Source organism: Adelges cooleyi, unplaced genomic scaffold (genome assembly GCF_023614345.1).
Source record: "Adelges cooleyi isolate 19-005CV unplaced genomic scaffold, UGA_ACOO_1.1 ACOO_flye_CR_arks_rails_tigmint_CR_PRNA_651, whole genome shotgun sequence".
NCBI lineage: Eukaryota > Metazoa > Arthropoda > Insecta > Hemiptera > Adelgidae > Adelges > Adelges cooleyi.
The window spans coordinates 15,123,393-15,139,970 of record NW_026096352.1 but is presented as its reverse complement, the minus strand read 5'-3'; the positions used below and the strand labels follow the sequence as shown (position 1 = coordinate 15,139,970).

General features: G+C 28.8%; 2 protein-coding genes across 9 annotated transcripts; one reads left to right on the top strand and one right to left on the bottom strand.

Moving 5' to 3' along the window:
• The first annotated feature begins 3,658 nt into the window (after positions 1 to 3,658).
• Positions 3,659 to 4,943, top strand: LOC126845005 (uncharacterized). Its single transcript, XM_050583578.1, has 2 exons — positions 3,659 to 4,285; positions 4,368 to 4,943. Exons 1-2 carry the CDS (start codon positions 3,659 to 3,661, stop codon positions 4,941 to 4,943), a joined length of 1,203 nt encoding a protein of 400 aa, XP_050439535.1.
• Positions 4,944 to 10,533: 5,590 nt separating this feature from the next.
• Positions 10,534 to 15,484, bottom strand: LOC126844380 (zinc finger CCCH-type with G patch domain-containing protein-like). Of its 8 annotated transcripts, none has more exons than XR_007686571.1 (9): positions 14,933 to 15,484; positions 14,589 to 14,704; positions 14,250 to 14,366; positions 13,346 to 13,490; positions 13,134 to 13,276; positions 12,871 to 13,076; positions 12,666 to 12,820; positions 12,426 to 12,546; positions 10,534 to 10,873 (listed from the first exon to the last, which is right to left on the bottom strand). XR_007686571.1 is itself a non-coding variant. In XM_050582530.1 (9 exons), exons 3-9 carry the CDS (start codon positions 14,337 to 14,339, stop codon positions 10,776 to 10,778), a joined length of 945 nt encoding a protein of 314 aa, XP_050438487.1. In that variant the 5' UTR covers positions 14,340 to 14,366; positions 14,589 to 14,704; positions 14,933 to 15,484; the 3' UTR covers positions 10,534 to 10,775. The 8 variants fall into 8 exon arrangements, 6 of the variants coding, with proteins under 6 accessions (XP_050438487.1, XP_050438488.1, XP_050438490.1 ...); XR_007686570.1 differs by having other exon boundaries at positions 13,186 to 13,276; positions 13,350 to 13,490; XM_050582530.1 differs by having other exon boundaries at positions 12,666 to 12,811; positions 13,350 to 13,490.
• Between the last annotated feature and the right edge of the window lie 1,094 nt (positions 15,485 to 16,578).

The following is a 16,578-nucleotide window of genomic DNA, read 5'->3' as shown; positions in this document are numbered from 1 at the left end:
TCTAGTTTTTCAGGTTTTTCTTACTTTTTAATTTTTTCAATTTTTTCCGGTTTTTCTAGATTTCTAGTTCTTAAGGTTTTTCAATTTTTCAATTTTTACTAGTTTTTCAGGTTTTTTTTGTTTTTCAATTTTTTAATTTTTCTATTTCTTCTTGTTTTTCAATTTTTTCAATTTTTCTAGTTTTTCTAGTTTTTCAATTTTTTCCGGGTTTTCTAGATTTCTAGTTTTTTAATTTTTTCTAGTTTTTCAGTTTTTTCTTATTTTTCAATTTTTCATATTTTTCAAGTTTTTATAGATTTCTAGTTTTTCTAGTTTCTCAGATTTTCATTTTTCCATTTTTTCAATTTTTTCTAGTTTTTCTAGTTTTAATAGGTTTTCCATTTTCTTCAATTTTTCTAGTTTTACTAGTTTTTCTAGTTTTTCAGGTTTTCTTATTTTTCAATTTTTCAATTTTTTCTAGTTTTTCTAGTTTTTCTAGATTTCTAGTTTTTTTATTTTTTCTAGTTTTTTTAGATTTCTAGTTATTCTAGTTTTTTAGGTTTTCTTATTTTTCCATTTTCTTCAATTTTTTCTAGTTTTTCAATTTTTTCAATTTTTTCCGGGTTTTCTAGATTTCTAGTTTTTTAATTTTTTCTAGTATTTCTAGATTTTTAGTTTTTCAAATTTTTCTAGTTTTTCTAGATTTTTTAGTTTTTCTAGTTTTTCAGGTTTTTCTTATTTTTCAATTTTTTCACTTTTTCAATTTTTTCTAGTTTTTTTAGTTTTTCAGGTTTTTCTTTTTTTTTATTTCTTCTAGTTTTTCAATTTTTTCAATTTTTTCTAGTTTTTCTTTTTTTTCAATTTTTTCCGTCAAATTAATTTGACTTTCTCTGGGTAAAAATCATACCCTACGCATCGAGAATATGGTAACGTCGTTTTCAGGGTGTACCATGACCCAAAAAACTATAGAAAAAATGACGGATTAGTATGAGTAAACAAGTCATATGTGTACCAAATTAAATAAATATAGCTATATTTAAAATTACAGTTAATTTAATAACCGATAACTATCATAGTTTTGGTTTAGGATTATCCAAATTTGGTATTCAATTGTTTTATTTGGTTATAATTTATCCTGTCAAGTATCAAATGCATTACTTGAACTTACCTTTTCCATTTCGAAACTATCCATAGGCGAAAGATTAAGACACTCGTGTCCCGAAACGACATTCAAAGAACTAACTAGAAACACGGATAAAAGACACAATCCATTGAACCTCATTGTACGAAGGTGTAAATATAGACGCGTAAGTTGAATATTATTGAAATCTAAAAAAAAAAAACATTGCAATTATATAACTTATGTCATCATCATTTTATGGCCTTTTGAGGTCTAACCTCACTATCATTAGATGGTTTCTAGACGGAACGGGTCGTTAGGCTATAGCCAGAGAGGGCTTGCCCAGCAAACTGTGACCAAGTGTCAAACCGGTGACGACAGTGAGCGCTAAACCCACTGCCGCCTTACCGACTTGGCCACACGTCCTCTACGTATTATTTAAGTAGTGATGTGAGGTTGTGAGTTGCAGTATCGACAGATTGACATCAAAGCGTTTATTTGAATGTGATTTTATTACTATAATTATTTGAAAATAAGGCACGCCAGAATGCTTTTCATCGAAAGTCATTTTTTAATCAAACTTTTCCATAATACGGAGAAAAATAACATTAAAAGTTTTATCGAAATGTTCATTACATTTTTCTTAATTTTAAAAGTTTATAAATTTTATGTAATTAAAATCACATTGAATAAAAAATTAATGAAAAATCCAGATTATTACATAAATAAGTCATGTCTGATGGTAAACGATTATTGGTTTCCAATTTTCCATAAAAATAATCGTAAGTGAAATTAGGTTTAAATAATTTGACTTTCTCTGGGTAAAAATCATACACTACGCATCTAGAATGTGGTAACGTCGTTTTCAGGGCGTACCATAATCCAAAAAACTATAGAAAAAATGACGGATTAGTACAAGTAAACAAGTCATATGTGTACTAAATTAAATAAATATAGCTATTTTTAAAATTACAGTTAATTTCATATCCGATAAGTATTTATATACTTATTACTCTATTAATGTTTTATTTGGTTACAATATATCCTGTTTAGTATTAAATGCATTACTTGAACTTACCTTTTCCATTTCGAAACCATCCATAGGCGCAAGATTAAGACACTGATGTCCCGAAACGGCATTCAAAGAACTTACTAGAAACACGGATAAAAGACACAAGCCATTGAACTCCATTGTACGACGGTGTAAATATAGACGCGTAAGTTGAATATTATTGAAATCTAAAAAAAAAAATACAACTTAAGTCATCATCATTTTATGGCCTTTTGAGGTCCAACCTTACTATCATTAGATGGTTTCTAGACGGAACGGGTCGTTAGGCTACAGCCAGAGAGGGCTTGCCCAGCAAACTGTGACCAAGTGTCAAACCGGTGACGACAGTGAGCGCTAAGCCCACTGCCGCCTTACCGACTTGGCCACATGTCCTCTACGTATTATTTAAGTAGTGATGTGAGGTTGTGAGTTGCAGTGTCGACAGATTGACATAAAAGCGTTTATTTGAATGTGATTTTATTTCTATAATTATTTGAAAATAAGGCACGCCAGAATGCTCTTCTTCGAAAGTCATTTTTTAATCAAACTTTTCCATAATACGGAGAAAAATAACATTAAAAGTTTTATCAAAATGTTTATTACATTTTTCTTAATTTTAAAAGTTTATAAATTTTATGTAATTAAAATCACATTAATGAAATAAACTCAAAATACCACAAAACTGATTTATTTTTACAACTTTGTACATCTTTTAATATTAATTGCGCTTTTCAACAACACATTTTATTATCCTAAACAACGAACAAAAATTAAATGCTATCGATAAATAATCCAGTGAAAGTGTTGGTTAGATTTTTCATGATTTTAAAATAAAAAATAAAAATGTACACTTTAATTTAAGTTTTTAAATGTATTACAATTTTAAGAAAACTAACAGAGATCGGCGTATAGCACTAGATAGTTGATGATTAGGTACAAATAACGTGATATTAAACGCATTTTCTAGTACGCGTTACACATCCGACGGAGACACACGTGTATTATCGCAACACATAAGCGCATTTTATGGCTTCCGATAGCATTCACTATAGAATAACGTCAATCAGGTAATATGATCTGTCCTAAAAAAACCAAAAACCACAACTATTGTACGGTAATTATATATTATATATATATAGTGGACTGTAAGGGGGTTTAAACAACAATAACACAGAAATCAATTACTGGAACAAACTACTACTATTTAGAAAACAACTATGTGCAATAATATATTACTCACTGGCCAGCTTGCTAAATTGACAAACAACAACTTAAAAACTAAATATATACAAAGGCGATAACTATTTACAACGGTCCAACTATGGTTAGTTCGGTCGCTCCAGCTAGGTGGTCAGTCGGTTGATCGTGGTTGTCGGTTGGCAAAATAAATTCGATAAATTCGAATGATAGTAGTAAAGAAAAAATGATATTAGCAAACGGTCGGAGAGGCGAGTATAGGTGGTGGTGTGGGGAGCGGCAGCCTATGTAATTCCCGAACAACTATCATAATGAATAAGCTTAAAAAATCAGACGCTCAGTCCAAAACCACTAACACCAACAGTTCAAGTAACCTTAACAAAACCTTAATTACAAATAACTCAAAACCTAACACAAGCAACAAATACAACTCTACAGCTCAAACTGCCAATAATAGAAGCAGCCCTCTTATACCTCTACTAATACAAACACTACCAAAACCAGTTGTAACGTCAGCAGCTACACACACCGAGCCGCCGTTTATCAATATTAAACCGACCACTACTTCTCCACTAGCCTCTGCACCCAGCAACAAAACCGTCTACCGTAACACCACCAATACTAATTCTACACAATCAAATGATAGAAATGATTCCGGCAACTACCAAATAGTTCAACATGGTCATAATTCATACACAAATAAATCTATTAACTACGCCACCATCACAACTCACGAGAATACCCCTAAAATAGAGCAAGCAATCGTTTTTAATATCATCGAGAATGTTCCTAAAAAAGAGTACATATTAGCTATAGGAAAATTGGTAGACCCCAGTAAGATAATTTTTGTATCGAGAATAACCAATAATCGCTTTTGTATTTTCCTATCTAGTCTAGCAGTTATAGACAAACTTTTGGAAACCACTAAGACTATAAAAGTAAATGAGTACGAAATTGAAATTCGCAAATTGTTGAATCCAGCAAAAAGAATAGTAATCTCCAAGAGTTACGTGTTAAAAGTGCAAAGCTTTCGGACATACGAGTACGTCCTATCCATGCAAAAAAAACAACGTTAAGCAAATTGAAAATACTCAAACAATCTTAAATCAAAATATAACACCTGAAAAAGAGACGGAAGACGAAGACTACTCTGAGATGCTGGAAAACACTGAACCTCCCAAAATACTTTTAATAGATGAACTTGATATCACCCGAACTATGGACTGGAATGAAAGCACATCTGAAAATTTACCCATAACATCCGTAACAGATAACTCACTCAGAAACGAACCACGAAAAAACCAATCAAACGCTACAAGTATCAATATCCATATTGAAACACCAACAACTGAGAAACACAAAAGACCACTATCCGATAGTTCTTCCCTGAAATCTGCTACCGCACAATCTCCCCCTAATGCCAGTAAAAGTCAACCTAAGGAAAAACCAAAACTACATACTAGCTCAAACTCTTCTTCTATAAAAGATGAAAGTAGATTAAATGAAATGCTTCAACCAACTGAAGACATATTTTCCAGCGATCATTGCTCTATAACCTTAGAACAGTTTAAATATGTCCTAGATCAAATTTTTTAAAAAATCAATAAATAAACTCCCTATGTAATTATACAAATTCAGATATAACCACCATCATGAACATAATAGACTTATTTCGACCATTAATAAATGATAGGCCAATGAAAACCAAATTGACCAAACTATCAAATCTTATTTTTTAAACACAGACATTCCAAGACAACTAATAAAAACCAAATCCTAATCTCATCAGAAAAACATCATGAACAAAAAAAATCAACACTATAAAAATTCTTCGATGGAACTTCAATGGTTTTCACAAAAAATATAACGAACTACAAATACTGGTAAATCAATACATTAACATTAAACATTAAATATACCGACCTTTTTTTACAACCCAATATCACTCGGTGGACGCATGTGTGGTCAGATACTAAAAAACATGTTACATATCAGTTCAACAAGATTTGTTCTCCTGATTTCAAATCTAAAATTATTTTATTCGTCAGACCATTTAAATGGAGTACGAGATCTATTTTAAATAATTTTAAAATTAAAAAAATGAATACCATTTATTGTACCTTTAAAGCATCCTAAATGTCTCATTTGAAGATCGGTAGAACTTTACATGACACTCTGTTCGTATGATTAAAAAAAACAAAATATGTTAAACATCCTACAATGGAACCTTAATGGCTTCCACAAAAAGCTGGAAGAATAAAAAATTACAATACAAAACCACAATCCACAAATCATTTGCATACAGGAAACAAACTTTAAAGATAACTACACCGCCCCCCTTAAAATCTACAACGGCTATAGCAAAAAACGAACAGTAGCAAATAGAGCCAGCGGGGAAACCTCAATATACGTAAAATCAAACATCCCCGTCAAGGAAATAAAGATAAACAGCGGCTTTGAGGTAAATGCAGTATTGATTGAACACGAAGAGACCTTAAATAACTCAAGATGGAACTTAAAAAACCTAAATTGGACACTTTACAAAAAATTATTAGAAGAAGAAAGTTATCGCTTAAACCTTCAAAATACAAACCACCAACATGCAATGCATGTGGCGAACAATCTCCCACATACTCACAGAATGCCAAAAATATGAAAATTACCGCAACCAATTCGACATCACCGCGCAATTAAATCAAGCCTTAGTACCAAATACTCAAGATATCACGAACTTAAAATGTTTTTTTAAAAAAACTGAACTGTATAGTTTAATGTAAAATTTTCATGTATTTCTAATTGTAACCTGATGTATACTAATAGCCTTAGCTACTAATGTAAATAAAGATCAATAAAAAAAAAAACCGCATTTTCGATTTTTGAATGTTTTGCAAAAGAAATTTTAGTATTTGTTTAATTTTGAAGGTGATGAGGTACTCTCTTTATTTGTAAAAGAGCTACAGAAAAAAAACAAATACATTACACTAAAAATGTTAACCATATTCGTTTATAACATTTATAGTCAAATATACAAAAAAAAGTTGAGCAAATCAATTAAGTTTAAAAAATATAAACTACAATTACTTAATACATTGCATTATTTTAAAATATATAAAAAAATGTTGTGTAAACCAAATAAACAAATTATTTTTTAACGCTTTATATTTTTATTAGAGTCATTAATACAAATATTAAAAAAGGAAAACGTTTCTATAGAGAATGTGATATCAATTAAAAAAAAAAATCTTTAGAAATAAAGTCATGGCCATTATAGAATTGTAAAAAATATATATCTATCGCAACCAGAGTAATGCAAATAAAATAATTCGAATAACTTTTACTTGAATAACATTTTATTCGAATGATTCCAACACTACACATTAAACAAAATAAAAATTGAATATAGCATTTTATCAAAAATATCACCTTAAATATCATTAAGATACAAAATAAAAAATAGAAATTTGTATCTTAAATAGGTTGTTAAAATTAAAGTATTTGAAAATTTCACCATTTCTGATCAAAAGTATACTTACAATCTTGAAGTTTGATAGTGCAGCTTACTAAACGATGTACTGTATTCTAACAGAGTTTAAACTTACGTGCTTTAGTCATTGGTTTTACACAACGATCGTCATGATATATGTTCTAGAAAAATTTGGTAGGCTAGCCTATGTGAATTTACATAGCTGCTTGAGTATGAAAATTTATCGGTAAAAATATTATTAATATAGATTTATGCTTGATAGGTGTTTACCGTTTTTCTTCGTAGTATGAATATAATTTAAATAATAGTTTATACATTTTTACATGCTTTATTTTAACTCGCACGTACGTACGGGTATTTTTCAGATCTTACAAATTTAATTCATCCGATTTCCCGATGTCGTAGAGGGCTGAAACTTGGCGCAGACACTCATCTCGGATGACAATACAATATGCTGTAATAATATTGGGACTCGGACATCCAGCTCACCCAACACACGGTCATTTCAATAAAATGTTATGTTTTTTTTAAATCTTTCAAAATGTATTTAGTAATCTATTCACAATTAATAAGAACCTTTTAGAGAACTAAAACGTAAAAAATAGTTTTACTACAAGAACAATTTACCATTTTTTTTAAAATGTCTATCACGTTGAAAACAACCGAAAATTAACTACAACTTTAAATAATGTTAAACACCTTTAATTTCTAACCACAAAGAAAAGCGTGGACCCTATTGAACTAAGTCCCTAATAAATTAATCTGATAATGTTTTTAAATTGTAAGTTTTGTGTGATTTTAATTTGGTTCAATTTTAGTGTATGACACCATAGCCGTTTTCCGCCAAAGGTTATATTCTGATATCCTCCAAAATAAATAAAAAATTGTTACCTAATATTTTATTAAAAACCCCCAAAACTAAATATGTGTATGTATTTTTATAGTGTATGTATTTTAGTTTTATTTACTGCTTTTCGATTACAGGCTAAATTAATAATTTGTCTATCTATGATACGTCTATCGACAGCACTATATTCTGCTTTATGATTTCCCTATATTGTGAAAAGTTCATAATTATTATTTATTGTAAACATTTTAGCCTTAACTTTTTGTTGTGGGACCTTCGCTTAATTCCATTTTTAGCTGTGTACGAGTAGTCATATTTTCAATTGTTTTAAATTAGCATAATATGCTCACGGTTATTCGTAATTACTTCAATTATTAATATTCAATAATAAGGAATTTTGGGTGTACCGGCTGTGTCACGTTTACCGAATTCACATAAATATTTATGGAATTATGTATTAAGATCCTATTCGATATGTGCCAGTATAAAAACTTCTCATGGCTCTGCTATGGTGAACAGGCTTTCCTTTGGTATAGTTGGAACATTATATTTTACAATACTTAACCTTTGTCTTTTATTAAACTATTATTTAACCATTTGCTGAGGTTTACTTAAATAAATATATAACTAACTGCAATCTGTCTTCACTGTATTGTGATTTAATCTCAAAGGACAGCCTGTTCTAAATTGATAATTTTAAGCGTAGGCAGTCCCAGTCATCTACCAACAAACAAACAAAATTATATAATGGAAGTAGAATCAAAAGATACTTTAAGAATTCAAGTTTTTGACCATTCAATTGATTTAATCACTAGTGAGAGGTCAGTTAGATCAATAGAAAAAGAATAGATATGGTAACTCACAACGTAACATTAATGGTCCAAGATATTATATCGCTAGGGATAATTACAGATACATTTCAAGGGAGACTAAACGAAACTCTCAATCGCCTAGGACTTAAGCTAAAAATAACGGTCGCAACAACGCTAAAACAAACGATTATACGAGTATACGCTGTTGGACACGCAATCGTTAAAAAAATAGACATATCGAATTATTACCAATATAAAATGTTTACTATCCGTGAGAATAAATCACACAACTTAACCATTTTAATATGTTTGTTTTCAATGTACACACCGGGTGTTAATCGTGATTTTACAGATTTCTATAAATATATATGTGAATTCATTAATCGTCACACAGACGGTACACCCAAAAATCCTTATTATTTAAAATTATTTTTTTAAGCGTTTAATTAAATTAACTTACCTATAGTAAACTAATTTATATTATATAGATACCCAATTGGAAATTAATATCTATTATTTTAAAACAAAAGTAAAAATAGATGATAAAATCCGGTTTTTTTGCAGTTAAAACGAATACATTGTTTTTTTTTAATTTACAATTGATTGGACGGATAAATTCGGTTCATAGTGTGAAACTCAAAATCGTTGTAACTGTAAGAATATGAATGTGAATAGTAAGGATCAGAATGTCGTTAGTGAAAAAATATGATAACGATAGGCTTTTATTGATTAACCTTAGAGCTAAACCAAATGATATTGTACTAATCCAAATGTATTTTCCCACATCAGATGCAGAAGATGACGCAATAGAATAGGTTTATTCTGGTCTAAAAGAGCTTTGCAAACTACCAAAGGGAGAAGATAACTTAATAATAATGGATATTTGGAATGCTATAGTAGGGGAAGGTGCAGATGGTCAAGAAGTATAGGTTCATTCGGGCTAGGAGCTAGATATGAAAGAGGAGACCGCCTCGTAGACTTCTGTAAGCAACATGATATGTCAGTAACATGAATGAATAATAATAAAAGGCACTTTAAATTGTCGAAAAATAAAAAAAGTTTCCTTTCCTTTAAAAATTGGGAAAAACATCCAAAAAAAATGTACATATTTTTAAAGTTTTTTTGAAAATAGTTGAATTAGTTTCAATTTTGTAAGGAATATTCTTTAGACATTTACCTAGTACTACCGATAAACATTGACAAATCAAAAAAAAAAAAAAAAGCTCCTCGAAGGAGTAAAAACTTTTTATTGACATATACATCTAAAAAGAACAAATTAAATTTGCCTTCATCGGTCAGTGTTTCTTATATCCTTTGCATTGCATTGAGTAAACTAGTTTACTGTTATCGCTAAAATTTAATCGGTGAATCAATGAAGTCCGTTTAAAAAAAACACTGTAATTTAGAATTAAACAAAGTGTATTCCGGAAAGTAAATATTATATACTATAACACATATTTTTATACAGTATTGATCAGTATAGTTTACCACATTTTATTTCCATTCCAATCTTTAAAAAAAAAATTTTGAAATATTATGTTATTTACAAAATAGTTTTTGTTTACTTAATGTTTAAATAAAAAATTAAAAAGTTAGTGGTTTTACAGTTATGAGGTGTTTTTTACTTTACAAATTGGAATTTGTTACTTCATAATAAACATTTTTTGTGCGGTCTTCAGATTCCACTGACATTTATTACTAATTTTAATTTTTAGTTAAAGAACAATTTAATTTTTCGATTATGATTTTTCCAAACTTTAACAAGGGTGTTTTAAGCATATTTATATAAAACAAATACATTTTTTTTAAGAATAAGTTGTTTGAAATTTCAAATCTGGTTTATAAATATAGAACACAAGTAAGTATTTTTTTATAACATACATTTTTTTTATCACAAAACAAAGTTACAAAATTTGTAATTAAACAATAATGAGATCGAATAAACAATTGAAATATATTTTTTATTACTTATTAGAATTTATTTGAAAAATGATAGTTTTGTATAAATAAAAAAGTAATACAATATAATATCTTTTAGGGTTAGATAAATAGACCTTAAAAACAAACGGTTAAGTTAATGAGTATTGCTTTAAATAACACTTGAAAATATTTATTTTATTTCAATATTTCATTAATTATATTGTATACGTATTTTTTTTTTTAAAGTTATATACTTAATAAAATTACTAAATGTTATAAGGCCGTTTTTGGCACTTAGAAGTTTAAAACAATTTTTAAATTGACAACAATACATACATACATACAATATACATGATATGACTTGACTATTCTACACGTCGCTTTCTTGCAAACATTATTACTTTCTTTAGCTTTCTTTGAAGATACATGCGATGATTTTCATTTTCAATAGCTATGCAATAATCTAATAAAAAAATATAGGTACAATATAAATACCCAAATGTTGATTCTATTTAATCATATGTTATTTGTTTTTTTTTGTTACAAACTATTCGTAAATTAGTAATTTTAAATTATTTATTTACAAATACATTTTTTAATTGGTTAAAAATTATTTTTATCAATTTTTTGTAGTGTTTTTAAAGTCACTCTTTAATTTCTTTGAAAATCGATATGATGTCTAGTTTGGTAACATGAATAAAGGAAAATAAAGTAGATTAAAAAATTAATCTAAAAATAACGTTTTTATGCGCCTTTAAAAGTATAAAATAACACTCCGGGGGTCTTGATACCAAATAGGACAGGTGAACTAGAAAAACGTGGGGCGCATCTTTCTACTTAGATATTAAAACCTAAGCTTTCATGCTAATGCATTAAGTTGTCTCTCTAACCGAACGGATCAGAAAGTGATAGTATGACTTTTTATCGGAAATGAAATTTAATGGATTTCCGTGCCACTTGCCTTAAATTTCATTGCAGATTGAAAAGACTTAATTGCTATTCTCTCCAAAGTTTGTTTTATGTAGGTTGCTTCAATTGTTTTGTTTACTACCTACTTGCTTAACATTTAAAGTAATATAGTGCTTAATTTTACATGCCATATCATAAGTATTATTTTATTTGAAGAGAAAAGATGATTGTGCATGAATTATGATTTAAGGTAGTTATTAATGAGAAGAGAATGTTATTATATATTCAGACGTGTGAAGTAGTAAACATGCGCTCCGTGTTTTTTTAGTTCACCTGTACTATTTGGTTATCAAGACCCCCGTAGGGTTATTTTATACTTTTAAAGGCGCATAAAAACGTTATTTTTAGATTAATTTTTTAATCTACTTTATTTATTTTGTTCTTTTTCGTTTTCGTATGTACGTATCTATATATTTAAATGTACAATGTTAAACCATACATTAGAAAAGGCTGCATGGTCAGAAGAATTATCATAAGAACTAGTAATCAATTTAAAAGCTTATAATTTTAGATTTATTACTGTAAAAATTACAATAAAAGTTGAAATTAAGTTGTAATTACTATATAAATTATCATAAAAGTTGTAAGAAAATGCAAAAAAGTGTAATGATGGGAACGGGTGGTTATCTGGTACCGATCATATCTGAGCACCGTTCACACCCAAACGCACAACGCATAATTTTTGCTGGCGGGTGAGAAATAAGACTTTTTGAATTGCAAGATTCCACCCGGAACGACAGACAAGAAATCGACCCCATTTTAACCCGCTTAGGGGTGGAATTTTCAACCTATTGTGGATTAAAAATGCATTGTCATCGAATTGTGAGCTACCCTGAAAGTTTCAGCCGGATAGCTAGTCGGGAAGTGCTCGAAATTTGAGTTGCAAGATTCCACCAGGAACGACAAACAAAATTGTGAGTTCATAAAAACGTTACAAAAAAAAATAGTTTAAAGTATCTCAAACAAACAGAAAAAAGTTAGGTCTGATAAGGTTAAACTGTTTACATGAGTGTAAAAAAATATTGTAAGTATGGCAATCAATTTACCTAACGACTGTCTTTTTGGTAAAACAGTCGCCACAGCAGGTTCTACTCGACCTTTATTGTTTTTTCCCAAGCCGGTTCCTTTTATGTAACCCATTTTCGCCATTATTTTTGAACCGATACCCTTTATTTCAAACAAAATCGTGGATTTTAAATATATAATTTAAATAAGAAATTGTTCCAGCAACTAGTTGAATTGCTGAAGCAAAATTTAATTTGCATTATTTTTTAAAAAATGTATACCTTAGTGTATTTTTCCCAGTCGCCTAAGGACTCTGAGGACCCTAGTTTTGTCCGTTTTTGGAGTACTTTATTTTCAGTGGCTTCGTTACGAGCGACAATTTTCCCCATGTTGTTGTAGTCTAAATAATTTGTGTGGCAATATTCGTCTACAAATTCTATTTTATGAAATTAGGTAGGTTAGATTATTAATTATGTAAATACATACCATATTTGTTAATCCCTGGATATATATCATGCATCGGGACTCTAGCCACCCCTAAACCAATGGTATTATATCGAACGAGACAAGTGCCGTCCTTAATCGATGTTCCATACTCGATGTCCAATACAACCGCTTTAGACCAGAGACAGCCTTTATATGTATTTGCCAATACAAGACTACCTATTCTTAAATGTTCGAAATTGGGCTCTCTGTAAGTGTATTTATATTTATTAATTATAATTTACATTTATTTCTAGAATACACACATGTAATTTGTTATACTAGTCAATGGTACTTGGGTGCCGTGTGAAAACTTACAATCCTGATCAGAATACATGCATTCACCGTCTACCCAGTACTTGCAAGGCACCATTGGATTGCTGGTAGGGTTCAAATACAATACAGTCACCTGCACAGATATTAAAAAAATAACACTTCACTTTTATAAGTTTAAATTCCACATTTTCAATACATTTACCTACCAGAACATTATCTAATGACATTGGAAAGGTCGTGTTTTTCAGAGTGAAAGACATGATAACCGCGTTACATAATATTGGACGACTAAACCCATATTTGAATGGGGATTGGCATTTCATACCTCGAAGATTTTCTAATTCAGCCTGTACTTAATCAATGTGTTAAAATTATAACTAGGTATTTAATTATTTTTTTTTTAAATATAAGTATATTTTATTCATTTAAAAATTTAGTTTATATGAGGCGCTCAGGAGCTTAACCGATTAACTCCACGTTTTTTCAAATTGCAAATAATAGCACGGTTGGATTACAAAAGTGTATATTTTTCAGTGGCCAAGATAAATAACTCCATAGTTGAATTTTTCGCCACTAGATTGTGCTAAGTAAATTGGCAATTGTACTTACATACATTGTTTTAAATAACTTAAAATGCCTGACCTGAAAAATTCAATTTTATGGAGTCAATCAGTTTGACTTCTGAGCGCCTCATATATAAAAAATGTAGTAATGAAACACAATAAATGATTGAAATTGACGATTGGACCTATCGTGGACCACTTAAGATTTATACTGAATTATAATACAAACCAGGACACTAGGACAGCTTTAGGTAATATAGAGTCCGTTAGTTGAATCACTTTCAAAGTATATAACGTTAATAGTTTCTGTATTATTTTCATTATGATACTTTTGTATTGACTATAATGGATTGAGATGGTTATCAATAATTATATCGATGGGGACTGGTTTCTAGAATATCTAACTATGATTTGTTTGCAAGTATCAACACATTAAATACAAATATTTGGGGGCTCTTTTTATAGTATATATACTCGCATTAGTGTAACATATTATCATACATTTTTTTTAAAAATTAGGTATATGATTTTTTAAATACGTACTTTAATTTCTTTGATTTTGTTTGAATAATCTATGATATTATTGTTTATAACTGTTTGTGAATTTGAATTTTCATCATCTGATGAGATCATAATAGTTTCAATTTCACCACAACTCGACTATTTTTCATTAAAAACATAAGTTGTTAATAGAGCACCGATTATATAACTAACTCTACATAATAACAATAAAATATATTTTAATACTTAATAATAGTAAAATTTTGCATTTGTTATATAAAAATAATTAAAAAAATTTTTTAAAAAATATTTTAGTGCCAGCGTTGTTTTTTGCATTAATTAGATTATTGGATTAATTTTATAACTGTACAATGTACATACCGTATTATCGTTACAGATGAATAATGAATCGGTACAGATGAATGATTCGCGAGTATATGTTCCATATGCGATGTTACAATTATTTTTTCAATACTATTAATATTTCCAATTTATTCCTGAAAATTAATTAAACGGTATTTATATAATATAATATTTAGCAAATGTGATTCTGTTAAATTTACTATAAATGAATCACTTTCACAATTATTTTTATCAATACGATTAATCTTTCCAATTTCTTCTTTAAAATTAATTAAAAAACGGTATTTATATAATATAATATTTAGCAAATGTGATTCTGTTTAAATTACTAGAAATAAAGCATATTCCTGCTTTATTGTAACCTCATTCTGTAGGTTGGACATGTAACTGTTATGTTTCCACTCAATCGAGTTACTTTTTAACATTTACGGCGCAATTAGTTTGTCGTCACATTGCGATAGAACCATCGTCTTTTCCATTTGTGTCACCTATAAAAGTAAGCAAACAGTAATTTTGCGCATTTTCCACCTGCTTAGTATATCAGCAATTGACACGTTTATTAAAATAAGGGCCCAATTTCAAATTTTGGGTTTTTTTCAGGAGACACAAAAAAGAAAATTTTTTTTAATGAAAACTTTATAATTTTTCCTAATTTATTACCATTTAATGGGTTGGTTTAATTTATAAAATATTAATTTTTAACTTTAATTTAGCCTAAGGAATTAATTATTCATATGATTATCGGTTCACCCAGACTAGTTTAGATCAATTCAAAAATAAGTTGGCAATGGTTGTTTTTGTAAAACCATTCATTTTCGTATTTTTATACTGTCAATAAATGTAATACATAAACTATATATAGTAATATTTGAGTATCATTTAGCATTACCCAGAGAACACCACGAGGAGGCGATACTCTTTGTTCTCCAAAAGTTATTTTTTAAGTTTAATTACAGTTCACTTTTAAGCGTTACACTTTTTTTTATATTTAAATCGCACAAACTAAATTAATTTTATTTAAATGGAGACCAAAAAACCATCTATTAATTAAAAAATTATTTATTTTAAAAAATATATTTATTATTAGTGTATATAGTATTTATAGTACCAATAATAGTTTTACAATACCATTTCAATACTATAATATTTGTTATTTTCTTACGATGTATGATGTCCAAAATAAACTGATCATTGTTCGACTTAAATATGTATTCAATAACGCTATTGCGGGAAGAGATGGTTTTTTGGTCTCCATTTAAATAAAATTAATTTAGTTTGTGCGATTTAATTATAAAAAAAAAGTGTAAAGCTTAAAAGTGAACTGATAATTAAAAAAACAAAACAAGATGAGATATAGTTAAAACAAATCATCCAATCTATCCGCACTTATCCTAAAGAGCCTCTACATTTAACTTGCATTATTTTGTTTTAAACAAAAACTTTTAATATTATATCAAAACTTAAAATATGAGGTCATATTTTTATTGTAACAAAGAGGAGTGTAGTATGTAGTAGAATATAACAACAAAATAATTAAAAATTACCTAGTGTTGACTTGTATAACTATAACGCTTATTTGGCAATAGGTACATGGACCTACAATAGTTTTATGAAGCGTAAGCAAAATTGTATGAAATGTTTTAATATTTAAAGCCGCCTGAAGAAGACTGTCGGGGTCACTCTCTCGTATATGATCGTCTACGAGGGGTGTTTGTTTCGCGTTTAATATCGTTTTGTACTTTCACATTGTTTTAACGAAAATTATATTTTGTTGTGTGTAAATCTTTTGAAGTCATAATTATTTTACTTTTAAAAAAAGTTCTTTCCTTTTTAGTTTAAGTATTATAAAAAGTGTGTTACAAAATAAATAGTCACTGAGTTAATTCATAACAAGTTTTATTTTAATAAATTGGTCACTAACTCTATAAAGAACGTACAGATAATAGTCACCGGCTCAACTAAGTTTTTATACCTAGCTCTAGGACGGGTGCACTGACGATACAGTTTC